This window comes from Sminthopsis crassicaudata, chromosome 4 (genome assembly GCF_048593235.1).
Source record: "Sminthopsis crassicaudata isolate SCR6 chromosome 4, ASM4859323v1, whole genome shotgun sequence".
Taxonomy (NCBI): Eukaryota; Metazoa; Chordata; class Mammalia; order Dasyuromorphia; family Dasyuridae; genus Sminthopsis; species Sminthopsis crassicaudata.
Genome location: NC_133620.1, coordinates 386754875 through 386770387, shown reverse-complemented (window position 1 = coordinate 386770387; position 15513 = coordinate 386754875). Strand labels below are relative to the sequence as shown.

Genomic DNA, 15513 nt, shown 5'->3' with positions numbered 1-15513 from the left:
AGGCTGGTGCTTTATCCACTGCGCCACCTAGCTGCCCCCAATTCTTTCTTCCAACATATGCTAGCTATATGAACATGAGCAAATCATTTATCCTCTTCCAGGTAACTCTTGAGACTGTGGAATATCATGAGGATAAATTCCATAGCAATTTCCCAAAACTAGGAAAGTAATTAAACTCTGAAATTCCTTGTTTTCTCAGTAGGGGGAAAAAAAAAAGATCCCATGTAGCAACTGCATCTCAATATTGATAATCCTATGATTGCAAACATAGTGATGCCTTTTTTTTTCCTATCTAAAGGTCAAACTATAAGGTATTACATGCTAATGGTAACATCAAAGAAGATGATCCCATTTTCTTATTCAGTACTACTGTGGCCATGCTGTCAACATTTAACTCTAAAAAAAAGAATGATTAATCAAACTATCTTTTTGATAGTTTTGATAATGATAGATTTGAAAATGAAGGAAGGTGAATTAACAGATGACTGATGGATTCTTACTCATGAATACAACCAATTCCATTATGAACTTGTTTTATTAAATATGTGAGTAAATTTAATATATCTGGTTTTAGCTTTACTGATGAATGAAAAGGGAAACTGCTGACCTGAATTTCATTTCTACTTTTTAAATCATAGTTCCAAATTTTACCAGATTTGCTTAAATATTTACCAAAATCAAATTAGATTTTCAGATTCAGGGCTGAATTGATCACAATACATGACAGCCACATTTCAGCTTTTAGTTTCCATTTAAATCAAGTCTAAAATCATCTAGATCAAATTTGTTTACAAAAGTATTAGCTTTCTGAATAAAAAGTTATTCTGGAATGAGCACTTCATTTAAAATCAAGAGAAACTTGGGTCATTTCCCAGCTATTACTTTTGCTACCAGTCTTGGTTAGTCAGTCTAAACAGTCTACCAGATCTTGGTTAGTCAGCTAACCTCTGAACCTCAGTAATTACCATCTGTAAAATGGTCTAAATGACCTATAAAATAACAGGTATATGTGATTAAAGCCCCAGAACTGGTCTGCCAATAGGAGGAAAATAAGTGCTTGTTGTTTTTATAACTAAGAAAAAGTAGGTATGATTATTTCTCTAAGTATCTGTAATTTGGTCAATAAGTATTTGTAGAATATCTATGCAGAACTCTATGGAAACCCACTATAGAAACAGACAGTTCCTGCTCTTTAGGATACAAAAAGAGACTTTTTTAGTCTTGTTTCTTATCTAACCTTGATCATTGAATGGATGTTGCCTCAGACAGAATGAGACTGGGAAATAGCTTAAAAAGGCCAGGGTCTCCCACTGCATCGGGGGCTATCTCCAATCGTCCTGATCTATATCTTGCCAGTGGACCCTGATGGCTCTGGAGTAGGAGACTGAGGCTGGTGACTTTGCACAGTCCTGCCTTACTTAAATCCAATTCACTTGCAAATCATGACATCACCATCCTGATGTCACTGGTCCTCTTTGAGAACAAAGGACAAACAACAACAGCCGACAATTTTTAAAAAGAGCCTGCAACAAATAGAAAAGAGCTATGCAAATCTGGTTAGGAAGAGCCTTTAAAATTAAAAAACCAAAATTTTATTTTTAAAAATTAAAATTGGGTCTCTCTTATATGTCAAAATTTAAAAGAATTAAGTGTGAGTAAATATTTTTAAACTTTTAATACCTCAAAATATCTGTGATTTTAATGTGGGTTCCCTTCGTGAATAGTAGTGCAACTTTCAAACAAGAAGGGGAGCCCTGTGACAAACCTAGTGTTGTACCTCTTGGCTCTCAGCTAGGTTGGTCTTCAGTACAGATACTTCTAAGCTTCTACACCAAGCCTCTGGTAGAACCTCTTCAAGTCCCCTCTGATAACCCAAGAACATCTACAGAATGACTCCTGATATTTTGGGAATGGAAGTAATAACATGATTTATTTTCTCTTTTGCCACTTTCATTTGTAAACATGAATCTGATCCGTTTTAGAAAGCTTCCACCATCCCTGCCCAGTAATAGCAAGTAGAGGTAAAAACCTTTCATCCTTACCTGGTAGTTGCTTCACTAGGGTTTTTTGATCAGGTTGATTAAGACATTTTATCGTGAGTGCTTTACAGAAAAAAAGAAATATTTAATGAATACCTGTTACAGTGTTTCTTTTAATATGTTTGCAATCATGGCTATCAAGGAATTCTGGTTCAGTACTTAATTCAGAACAGTTCTAAGTGACATATTTGATCCCATATGTTCTGTAACCTCAAAAATAAAAAGCAGTAAGTACTACTCTAGTGTCAATTTTCAACCTATTGTATCACTTCTCTAATCTTTCTCAAATTGCATTTTGGGAAACATTCAAAAGTAAGGAATTATTCATTTCTAGAGAATCACAATTCACTTTACTACCCAGATACCTTTTTCAACTTAAAATGAAATTTGAAGCACAATGGTTATAAAAGGCTGAATCCTTACAGCAATTTTACTCAGGTATGCTAAATGTTAAAATCCATAATTACTAAACAATGCTTTCTATATCATGGTACTTCAGTTAATATAAAGTCTGTTTAAAGCAAACTTTGTGATCTCCATCAGCCAACTATCTCCTGGCTTTCTTTTTTTCTTATAAGGACTTGAAGACAATTCTGAATTCTTACTTAGCAACTGATTTTTCAGCATAAATGGCTGTTGTGGTTTCAGTTCCCCATCTTCAGGTGCACCATATTCTGTTTATAAAAAAAGAGAGAGAGCAGCATGTCAACTAACTGAACAAAAAACCCAAAGACTTTTGCAGGAAAATACAATTTTATACTTGTGCCTAAAACGATCTTTTTCCTTCCCACACTAAGAAATGTCCACCTAAAATGGGACAATGGTTGGTATGCTAGTCAGAGTCCTGAGTTTTTGGTGGCAGTTTGATTTGCTGTTTTTAACATGATTTGAAAGGGAGGCAAGATTTCTTTTATCTGTCACAACTTTCACTTTCTCCTCAAGTATATTTCAACTCTAGTAATAACACTTGCTTTCCTTTTAGAGATTAAAATGAAAAAACCCAGCATCAGGCAGACTTCCATTGGGTGAAACTATTAGACTAGTTTCCTCTACTTCACTTCAGCCAGCTAGCTAGGACATCAGAAAAAGGAGCCTAAATTCTGGGGGGAGACCAGGATTCTTTCAATTGCCTGGTTCCTTGTAGACCAACTGTTGAAGAACTTTTAACAGATACTCAAAAGTACCTGGGCTTTTGTTTCTTTAGAAAACTTTTTCAATACAGTGAACCGCCCCTGAGAAGACGCTTGGCAATCACAAGGAAAGGAAGCAATGAGAGGCTAGTCCATGCTAAGGATTTATACCCCAAGCTCTCCCAGCTAGTGGGAGCAAATGCATTACAATCTGGTGTCTACCTATTTTAACTAATTCTTGGTAACTAGGGGCTAAATTTAGTTATTTCTGAAGTTACTTTTGAAAGAGTACAAATATCAAAACCTGCTAAATGTTAGTCACGGCAGTCAGTTCCCTATAAAGTGAGAAGTGATGTTGGCTTCCTAGAAATATTGAGTCTTTTCCTGAATAATTAACATACAAATCTGTATTTGTTTTATACAAAAAAAAACTTGAGCATTAAATGCTGGTCTCTCTTCACCAATTTAAATAGCTTTGATCTTAAGCACTTTGGAATTCCAAAATCTCTGATTCAATTTAGTTTTGTTGAAAAAAATTAACTCTTCTAGATATTGGGTTGATGTATATTCCCTAAGAATTTCATCTAGCTTGCACTTAATTTATTGAACCTGGACACTTTCTCTCCTTTCCCCCCAAGGAAAATTCCTACACAATACCTTTTTGGTATTTAGTCAAACTCCAAAACAAAATCTATCCCCATCTTTACCCATGGTAAATACTTGCTATCAATCACTTAGTTGAGCCACTGAGGTGGATGCTAGTGATTAAAAGACAAAAATCAAACAGTCCCTCCCCTTGAGAAACTTAGAATTTATAACAGTCAGTACCAATGGGAAGCAAGGAAATTTTCACTGCTACCCATAAACATGCCCAATTCTCTGCTTTGTTTTAAAAAACATACCTTCACTATACACCTTTCTCTTCACAATACTGTACTGTGTGTTTTCCTTTCTTTTCAAAGCCAAACTCCTAGAAAAACTCAAATTTTCTTACTTCCTCTCACTATCTTCACAATTTTTTTGCAATTTAGCTTCTTACACTATACTCAATTGAAAAAATTCTCTAAAATTATCAGTAAACTATTAACAGACAAATCTGATGGCCTTTTCTTAATCCTCACCCTTCTCAGCCTTTTTTGCAGAATATAGCACTGTTGTCTACACTCCTAGATGCTCTCCCTCTGTGGGTTTGTAACTTCTCTTCCATTCAGTCTTTTCCAAGTCACCATCTCTATCATAGCCCTTAAGTATACAGGTATATATAGCCTTAGGGTTAAAGTTCTATCCTGGGGCCCAGTTCTTTATTCCTATACTCTATCAGTGACCTCATCAACTCCTATGGGTTTAATGATCATCTCTATGCAAAAGACTCCCAGGTCTATATATCCTAGCACTAGCTTCTCCACTAAACAAACCCCAATCTTCCATCAAAAAGTGTCCCCTGAATATTCCAACTGCATATCCTGCAGGCACCTCAAACTTCAAAGATTCAGTATCAAATCCTCCAAGCCCATCCCTCTTCCAAACTTGTAAAGGGCTAAGACTCTGAAAAGGTGTGCTTGAATCAGATAATCGAGCACTTAAGGCTACCTATTGGACAATAACTATTAGCATATGTTTGGGAAAATGTCCCTTCTCACTATTCCTGTCTCTATCTTTTGGTGTATACAGATAATCAGAGGAGGGATTAGAGGGTAGAGGCAGACAAGCCAGATTCACTATGCAACAGGACAAGGAAAAGGAAGGTTGGTTGAGAGTTTGTGGCAGTTTTGTCCATCTCCTTCACTTCTCCCCATAAAGACCAAGGACTTTTGCTTATCCTGACTCTGGCTGATCCTGAGGTCTACAGGGAACTACCCTGGAATTTACACAAACTTCCTTTTTTCCTTAGAAGATACCACCCCCTTTCCAATCTAGTTTTGCAACCCTGATATCACTCTTAACTCATTGAATTATTTCTACATATTCACTGTCTCCTAATCTTGTTTCTATCACCACACTCAATATCTCTTATATTTGTCCCCTTCTCTCACACAGTCACTACCAGCTAGGTGAAGACTTCATTGCTTCTCTTCTTAAGTATAGCCTCCTAATTGATTTCTCAAGTTTCTCCCTCACATAAATATCAAAAAGATTTTCTTAAAGCCTAGGTCTATGTATCCCCCTACTCAAAAAACTCTAGTGGCTAATAATAATGCAATAATAATAATTATTATTATAGTTAGCTAATAATATTTAAAATTTGCAAAGTACTTTATTAATATCCCATTTTCTCACAACAAAGCAAAAAGACAGATGCTATTGTTTTCTCCATTTTTCAAGTTAAGAAAAATAAGATAGAAGTTAAGGGACTTGCCCAGGATCTTAAGTGTTTGAGACTGAATTTGAACTCAGGTCTTCCTGTCCCTAGATCTAGGGAATCAATTATCCAGCAGATTCTAGTCCTAATTTACTCTCCTGGCTTCCTTATGCATTACTTACCTTGCTGCACTAGACAGTCTAGCTAAACTCATCTTGCCGTTCATTACATATGACAATCCATTTTCTCTGAACCTTTGCCACAGGCTGTCTCCAGTGCTGAAATATACTCCCTTTTGACTTATACTTCTTAGAATATCTTTTTTCTTTAAAACTCTGTTCAAACCCAAGCTTCTATGTGAAACTTTTCTTCATTTTTCCAGTGACCAATGCATCTCCAACCTTCCCTCCCAAAAATGACCTTGTATTTATTTGTATATATACTATAAATGTATATTGTGTTCTCCTGGATAGAATGTAAGCTTTTTGAAGACAGGATGTTTCATTGTTGTCTAGTTGTCTAGTACCATAGTACTTGGTACATAGTAGACATTTAAATGCTTGTTAATTGATGTTTATGCTGTACTTACTAAGACAGAGTAACTGGTATCTGGGATGGGCTATAATAAATTCATTATTTGGTTTGTTTTTGTCTGGATCCTGATGTCCACCAGCTTTTTTCCATTCGTTTCCAAATGCTTTACGGTAGTCAAGCTCAGCTCCTCGCCTTTCCTCAGGAAGAATCTGTATTGAAGAGAAATAAAAGAAGGGTTTGTCAAAAGTAGCATTCATTCCTAGGGAATTTTCAAAACTGAGAAGTGCTCACTCCAAGAGATAACTAATCCTCTTTTCCCAAATCACTCCTTGATGTCTTATGCATAAACATTAAGAGATGTTAACAATCTTAACATTCAACATTAGTTCACATTCTTTATAATATTACATCATAGGATCATAGAGCTAGAGGGGACTGTGAAAGCTTTCTGGTCCAATCTCCTCATTGTTAAATGAGGAAGCTGAGGCCTGAGAAAATTATGCAACTTCCACAGATAGCATGGAAATAAAATGGGAATTAAATCCAGGTCCTCTGATTTCATATCTAAAACTTTTTCCACTGGCCCAAACAAACCTTTCAATTAGTATATAATAAAACTGTTAAGCTTGAAGAAAATTCAGCTATACTACAATGGTTCATGTATTTTTAAAAAAAATAAATCTATAATTTTGCCTTTTTTTCTATTTCACAATTGTTCTACCCATTTAGCTTTAAGACCCTTTTTGTAACAAAGAAAAATATATAAGCAAAGCCAACTGAGAGTGATTTCTTCTCAACTTATTTTCTGCATCCCATCTTTGTGATCTTTCCCCTTTCCTCTATAGAGAGGAGGGGTGTAAATTTCTTATTCACTGTGATTGTAAATTAGTGTTTGGCAGAGTCTGGCCACCTTTTTGGTGCTATGATTTACACCATTAGAGTCATTGTGAACACTTCATTCTATACCATTTTATATTATCTTCCCATTTTTTCCTGAATTCTTTACTTCCTACAATGCAATAATATTCCATTACTTTCATCTATCACAAATTATTCCCAATAAGGAGGAACCTATTTTGTTTCTAGTTGTTTGTTTCCATAAAGAGTGCTACCATGAATATTTTGTATTATAAAGAACCTCATTGACTTCTTTGGAATATATGCACAATAGTGAGATCATTGGTTGAAGAGTATACAAAGATTAATGTGTTTTTCTCATTTAATTCCAAATTATTTTTTGAAATATTTAAACCAATTCAAAGTTCTATAGTGATGCGTGGTGAACTAGTGTGCTTGACTTTCCATAATCCCTCTATTACTGATCTTTTTCCATTCATCATTTTTTTTGCCAATTTGATGGGGTATGAGGTGCAACTTAAGAGTTATTTAATATAATTACTCCTACTCTTGATAATTTGGAGCATTTTCTCAAATTGTTGTTGGATATTTGCATTTTCTCTGAAGTTTATTCAAATCCTTTCAGTATATTTCTCTACTGAAGTAATATACTGAACATAATATATATTTATTTTAATCCCTTATTCATCTTGGATGTCAAATGTTTATCTTTTTTTTTTTTCAAAAATAGCTTTTTGTTTTCAAAATATATGCAAAGGAAAATTTAAAATAAAATATTAGCAAAGAGATTACAGAAAATTATCCCCAGAATAATACACCATGAACAAGTAGGACTTATACCAGGAATGCAGAGCTGGTTCAATATTAGGAAAACTATTAGCACAATTAACTATATCAATAACCAAATTAACAGAAAACATATGAATATCTCAATAAATGCAGAAAAAGCATTTGATAAAATCCAAAAATCATTCCTATTAAAAACACTAGAAAGTGTAGGAATAAATGGACTTTTCTTTAAAATAGTCAGTAGCACCTATTTAAAACCATGAGCAAGCATCATATATAATGGGGATAAACTGGCACCATTACCAATAAGATCAGGGGTGAAACAAGGTTGCCCATTGTCACCATTATTATTTAATATTATATTAGAAATGTTAGCTTTGGCAATAAGAGAAGAAAAAGAGATTAAAGGAATTAAGAGTGGATAATAAGGAGACTAAATGATTACTCTATACATATGATATGATGGTATACTTAAGAGAACCCTAGAGAATCAAATAAAAACTATTAGAAATAATTCACAATTTCAGCAAAATTGCAGGATACAAAATAAACCCACATAAATCCTCAGTATTTTTATACATCTCCAACAAAATCCAATAGCAAGAGATACAAAGAGAAATTCCATTTAAAATAACTATAGTATAAAATATTTGGGAATCTATCTACCAAGGGAAAGTCAGAAATTATATGAGCAAAACTACAAAACACTTTCCACACAAATAAAGTCAGATTTAAACAATTGGAAAAATATCAAGTGCTCTTGGATAGGCCAAGCAAATATAATAAAGATGACAATACTACCTAAACTAACCTATTTATTTAGTGCTATACCAATCAAACTGCCTAGAAACTATTTTAATGACAAAGAAAAATGATAACAAAATTCATCTGGAAGAACAAAAGGTCAAAAATTTCAAGGGAATTAAATGAAAAGAAAAGTAAATGAAGATGGCCTAGCTGTATCAAATCTAAAACTATAAAGCAGCGGTTATCAAAAACCATTTGGTACTGACTAAGAGATAGATTAGTTGATGAGTGGAATAGGTTAGGTTTACAAGACAAAATAATCAATGACTATAGTAAAATAATGCTTGACAAACCCAAAGATCCCATTTTTTGGAATAAGAATTCACTATTTGACAAAAACTGCAGATAAAATTGGAAACTAATATGGCAGAAACTAGGCATTGACCCACAACTAACACCGTACAACAAGATATGGTTGAAATGGATTCATGATATAGACATAAAGAGTGATATCACAAACAAATTAGAAGAACATAAAATAGTTTACCTCTCAGATTTGTGGAGGACGAAGGAATTTGTGACCAAGAAGAACTAGAGATCATTACTGATCACAAAATAGATAATTTTGATTATATTAAGTTAAAAAGTTCAAATAAAACTAATGCAGAGAAATTTAGAAGGGAAGCAATAACTGGGAAAACATTTTTTCATCCAAAGGATCTGACAAAGGCCTCATCTCCAAAACATACAGAGAATTGACTCTAATTTATAAGAAATCAAGCCATTCTCCAATTGATAAATGATCAAAGGATATGAAAAGACAATTTTCAGTGAAGAAATTGAAACTATTTGTAGTCATATGAAATAGTGACCCAAATCACTATTGATCAGAAAAATGCAAATTAAGACAACTCTGAGATACCACTACACACATGTCAGATTGGCTAAGACGGCAGGAAAAAATAATGAATGTTAGAGGGAATGTGGGAAAACTGGGACACTGATACATTGTTGGTGAAACTGTGAAAGGATCCAACTATTCTGGAGAGCAATTTGAAACTATGCTTAAAAAATTATCAAACTATGCATACTTTAACCCAGCAATGTTTTTACTGGGATTATATCCCAAAGAGATCTTAAAGGAGGGAAAGGGATCCACATGTGCAAAAATGTTTGTGGCAGCCTTTCTTATAGTAGCATGAAACTGGAAACTGAGTGGATGCCCATCAGTTGGAGAATGGCTAAATAAGTTATGGTATATGAATGTTATGGAATATTATTGTTCTGTAAGAAATGACCAGCAAGTTGATTTCAGAGAGACCTGGAGAGACTTACATGAACTGATGCTAAGTGAAATGAACATAACCAGATCATTATACAAGGAAACAACAAGAATATATGACAATTAATTCTGATGGATGTGGCTCTCTTCAACAATGAGATGATTCAAACCAGTTCCAAATGTTCAGTGATGAAGAAAGCCATCTACACCCAGAAAGAAAACCGTGGCAAGTGAGTGTGGACCACAACATAGCATTTTCACTCTTTCTGTTGTTTGCTTGCATTTTGTTTCCTTTCTCTGTTTTTTTGTTTTTTCTTGATCCAATTTTTCTTGTGCAGCAAAATAACTGCATAACTATGTATACATATATTGGATTTAACATATATTTTAATATATTTAACATGTATTATATACCTGCCCTCTGGGGGGCAGATGGTTTTGCAAGGGTCATTTTGAAAAATTACCCATGCATATGTTTTGTAAATAAAAAGCTTTAATAAATAATTTTATTTAGATATATATGTATGCATTTTTATATATATAAAACAAAATATATGCAAAGGTAGTTTTCAGCATCATTCACCTTTACAAAACTTTGTGCTCCAATTTTTCTCCCTCCCCCAACCCCTTTCCCTAGACAGCAAATATATGTTAAATATGTGCAATTTTTCTATACATGTTTCCACATTTATCAGGCTATACAAGAAAAATCAGATCAAAAAGAGGAAAAAAATAGCAAACAACAATAACAACAAATGTGAAAATACTATATTATGATCCACATTCGGTCCCGATAGTCCTTTTTCTGGATGCAGATGGCTTTCTCCATCACAAGCCTAATGATCTCAATTGTTTATCACAAATATTTGATGCTAGGATTTTTTTATTTTTTTTTTGCCAACTAAGTGTTTCTTTTCTTATTCTAGCATAATGATTTTGTTTATGCAAATACTTTTCATATTATATAATCATCCATTTTTGTTATTTTATCTTTTAAAAATATGTTTCACCTTAAATATATGTTTATTTAATATCTTATTTCCCCCACAAAAAAATCACACATAAAAACAATTTTTAACCTTCATTTAAAAAAATTTTGCGTTATAAATTCTCTCTTTTTCTCCTTTCCCCTCATTGAGAAAGGCAAGTAATTTGGTGTTGTAAATGTGCAGTCAAGCAAAACATATTTCCATATTAGTCATGTTGTAAAGAAAATACAGACTCCCACCCCCCACTCTCCCAAAAAGAAAAAAGTATGCTTTTAAGAAAGGTTTGCTTTGATTTGCATTTAGACTTTTATCAGTTCTTTCTCTGGAGGTGTTATTCTGACTTATGGCACCATGATATTTGAATCGTTCCTTTCTGACTGTTTGCAATATGTTCTCTTTAACCTAGGAGCTCTGGCTATAACATGCCTGGGAGTTTCCATTTTGGACTCTCTTTCAAGTGGTATGTGGTGAATTCTTTTAATTTCTAATTTATCCTCTGATTCTAGAATATTCCAGCAGTTTTCCTTGATAAATGCTTAAAAGATGATGTGTAGGCTCTTTTTTTGATCATGAGTTTCAGATAGTTCAATAATTCTGAAATTCTCTCCTGGATCTATTTCATAGTTTCATCTATTTTTTCATTCTTTTAATTTAGTTTGATTCTTTTTCAATGTCTTATGGAGTCATAAGTTTCCACATACCCAATTCTAATTTTTAAGGAATTATTTTCTTCAGTTAGCTTTTATACCTCCTTTTCAATTTAGCCAATTCTACTTTTAAAGTTGTTTTTCTCAGTGGATTTTTTTTTTCCAATTGGCCAATTCTATTTTTTTAAGGAGTTATTTTCTTCAGTCAATTTTCGTGCTTCCTTTTTCCAAGCTGCTTACTCTTTTTTTCATGATTCTCCTGCATAACTTTCATTTGTTTTCCCAATTTTTCTTCTACCTCACTTACTTGCTTTTTAAAATGAGCTCTTCCAAGAGTTTTTCTTTTGGATTTGAAACAAATTTATATTTCTCTTTGTGGCTTCATATGTAGGCATTTTGACAGTATTGTTCTCTTTTAATTGAGTTTGTTTCGATCTTTTTTGTCACCATAGTTAGTAGTTTTTTTCCTTTTCTTACTTATTTTTTAGCCTATTTTTTTGACTTTTAAAGTTGAGCTCTGCTCCTAGAACATAGAGAGCACTGTCCCAAGCTTTTGGCACTGAGGGCCAGAGGCCTGGTCACTGGCTTTCTGCACTAGGGCCTCTGGGACTGGTGGTTTGCCCACTGTGCTAGGGTGGCCCAGCCTATTGTGTCAAGGTTCTAGGGCTTCAATTTGTCTTCTGCACTAGAGGCCCCAGAGGCCTGATGAGCCAGGACCAAGGGGCTTCGGTTGCTGGTTTGTGCTGTGGCTAAAGGCCTCCTGCTGGTTTGCTTAAGACACTGTCTGCACATCTCTTTTACCCAAATGAGACAGACCTTTCCTGAAGTCCTTCTAAGTTACCTTAACCTGGATAATTGTTTCGCTGTCTTTGTGGGTTTTGCTGTTCCAGAATCTATTTTGAGATTTGGATTCTGTTTTAATACTTACAAAGGAAACTGGGGAGAGTTCAGGTAACTTCCTGGCTTCTCTCTGCTACCTTGGCATCCCTTTAACACCTCTCTCTTCCTATCATCTCCGAGCTCATACTCTAATAAGAGACAACATATATAAAAGGTATCAAATACAAGTCAGATAGAAAGTCCCCATGATCCTTAGGGTGCCATGGTAGAGCAGCTGGTAAAACATTTTCTTTAATTTATGTCCACTGATAAAATCACATCCATTTCTGATAATGAACCATCTCACAACATCAAGAAATCTGTTCATGACCCTTTCTCTTTTCTGCATCTTTAGTAGGTATGGCTGCTCAGGAAACAAAGGCTCAGCAGAAGCAGTTGCCATTAAATCTCTACAAAGGTTGATTATCTGTTAGCAGGGGCTAGGCTGGACACAGGGCTGAGGTTCTAAGGTGGAAAGGAGGCCTGTTCCTAGAGCTCTTGGACTCAAGGTTCTAAGCAGTCTCCATCAGGGCCTGTTTGAAGTAGTGTAACTTACCAAGCACTTGATGCCGCCTGTCTCTCCTTGAGAACCCTTCTTCAGCTGCTAAGCTGGCTTGTCATCAGCTGGTGGAGATAATTCTCCCACAAAGATTACCTACTCGTCTAAAGACTCATTGTAGGGATTGGGCTGAAAGCAGTTTTATCTCATCTACAAATCTGATTAAGCATGCCTTCTATTGCTTTTTATCTGTAATATTCTTCTTTAAAATTTAATTTTCTCTGGGAGCAGGTTTCTTGGGGGGCTTCTGGAGGCAGCCTTAGTTTTCAGTTTAGCAATCACAAGTGCAGCCAGGGATTAATTAAAGTCCAAATTCTTTATGGTCTCTTTCCAAGTCTTGTCTCCTTTCCTGTAGCCCAGTTAGTTTTTCTTAGAGGCCTTCTGTAGTCTTGGTTCTGAGAGCTTGAGCTCTAGCTTCTGAATCTCCCCAACTTCCAACGGTTTATGCTTAGTCTCTAGCCACAACAAAGGTGGAAGATGAAATGAATCTGTCTCCACCTCCGAGAGCTTCTAGTGGACTCGTGTGTCTGGACCTGAGAGCTTCTTGCTTATATGCTGTACACTGAGTACATACCAATCATTATATCATTAGGAAACCATTATTTGTAGTAGGATTAAATTACTGTCTCCTCAATTCCACTTAGTATCTTGTTTCAAGTTCTGGCCCATAACATCTCCTTGTAGGATCAGATCCATCCTACTGAACCATGCTAAATTAGATAATTATTGTCTCTATCAATTCCAGTGACTTAGCACCTTGTAAGAATCCTAAACATTTATCCAAACCACTGAAAAAAATTCAATTGTTGTTCAGTTATTTTTCAATTAGGTCATACTCTTCATGACCCACTGAGGATTTTCTAGACAAAAATATTGGAGTGGTTTACCATTTTCTTCCCTCCACCTCATTTTACAGATGAGGAAACTGAAGTAAACAGGGTTAAGTGACTTGGCCAAGGTCACACCACTAGTACATGTCTGAAGTCAGATTTGAAATCACAGAGAGGAGTCCTCTTAACTACAGGTCCAACACTCTATCCACTATGCCACCTTGCTATTTATCTTTTTTTTTTTTTTTTTTTAATTTTATTTTATTTTTTATTAATTTTATAATTATAACATTTTTGATAGTACATATGCATAGGTAATTTTTTACAACATTATACCTTGTAATCCCTTCTGTTATGAATTTTCCCCTCCTTCCCTCCACCCCCCTCCCCTAGATGGCAGGCATTCTCATACATATTAAATATCTTATAGTATATCCTAGGTACCATATATATGTGCAGAACCAAATTTTGTTGTTGTTGTTGTTATTGTTGTTGCAAAGGAAGAAATGGATTTGGAAGATAGAAATAACCTGGGGAGAAAAAAAATGCTAACAGTTTACACTCATTTCCCAGTGTTCCTTTTCTAGATGTAGCTGATTCTGTCCATCATTGATCAATTGGAATTGGATTAGCTCTTCTCTATGTTGAAGATATCCACTTCCATCAGAATACATCCTCATACAATATCATTGTTGAAGTGTATAATGATCTCGTAGTTCTGCTCATTTCACTCAGCATCAGTTGATGTAAGTATCTCCAAGCCTCTCTGTATTCAACCTGTTGGTCATTTCTTACAGAACAATAATACTCCATAACATTCATATACCTTAATTTACCCAATCATTCTCCAGTTGATGAAAATCCATTCATTTTCCAGTTTCTAGCCACTACAAAAAGGGCTGCCACAAACATTTTGGCACATACAGATCCCATTCCCTTCTTTAGTATTTCTTTGGGATATAAGCCCAGTAGTACCACTGCTGGATCAAAAGGTATGCACAGTTTGATAACTTTTGGGGCATAATTCCAGATTGCTCTCTAGAATGGTTAGATTCGTTCACAACTCCACCAACAATGCATCAGTGTCCCAGTTTTCCCACATCCCCTCCAACATTCATCATTATTTGTTCCTGTCATCTTAGCCAATCTGACAGGTGTGTAGTGGTATCTCAGAGTTGTCTTAACTTGCATTTCTCTGATCAATAGTGATTTGGAACACTCTTTCATATTAGTGGAAATAGTTTCAATCCACCTTGCTATTTAAATATTAAACATCATAAGAATAAGCAAAGGGCATTCCACTGGGAGCCTCAAGTTAACATAAAGTCATTAATGACTTCTACATGGATATAGTCAATGAAACAGTTCCAAATCCATCTAAATATGCTGTCATCTACCACACATATCTCCATCTCTTACATAAGAATAAGATGCGAAATGTCAAATGCTTTGTGCTAGACTCTAGATTATCTATATCTTTTACATTCTTCTACTCTATCAATCTAGTTACTCTATTTAAAAAATGAAATGAAATTATTCTGGCATGACCCGTTCTTAATGAACATCCATCAAGGTAAGCTCTGTGATCACTATTTTATTTGGTAAATGCTTACAAACTGCCTCTTTAATAATGTGTTCTAAAATTTTGTCAGGAATTGAAGTCTAGTTCTTTAGTTTAAATTCTTCTGACTATTCTTTTCCCTAGCCCCTATTTTAAAAATGGGAATTAATCTTGTGGTATTTCTGCTATTTTCCATAATCTTTTAAATGTTACTAACAATTTCCCAGCAATCATATATATTTGCTGGTTTTCTTCATAAAGTTCATCTCAATGGCAGAAACAAGGCATGGACCCACATTTAACACCACATACTAAGATAAGATAAAAATGGGTCCAAGATTTAGGCATAAAGAACGAAATCATAAATAAA

General features: G+C 34.7%; 1 protein-coding gene across 9 annotated transcripts in view; it reads right to left on the bottom strand.

Moving 5' to 3' along the window:
- TBCE (tubulin folding cofactor E) overlaps window positions 1–15513 on the bottom strand; it is an 81038-nt gene that overhangs the window by 5206 nt on the left and 60319 nt on the right. For 5 of the 9 annotated variants that reach the window (XM_074262452.1, XM_074262454.1, XM_074262450.1 and 2 more), the window contains 3 exons: window positions 6058–6211; window positions 2645–2713; window positions 2043–2102 (listed from right to left, as the gene is read on the bottom strand). In XM_074262452.1, coding sequence (XP_074118553.1) covers window positions 2043–2102; window positions 2645–2713; window positions 6058–6211 — 283 coding nt within the window. The remainder of the gene's footprint in view (window positions 1–2042; window positions 2103–2644; window positions 2714–6057; window positions 6212–15513) is intronic. The other 4 variants (XM_074262455.1, XM_074262457.1, XM_074262451.1 and 1 more) reach the window with 1 other exon arrangement.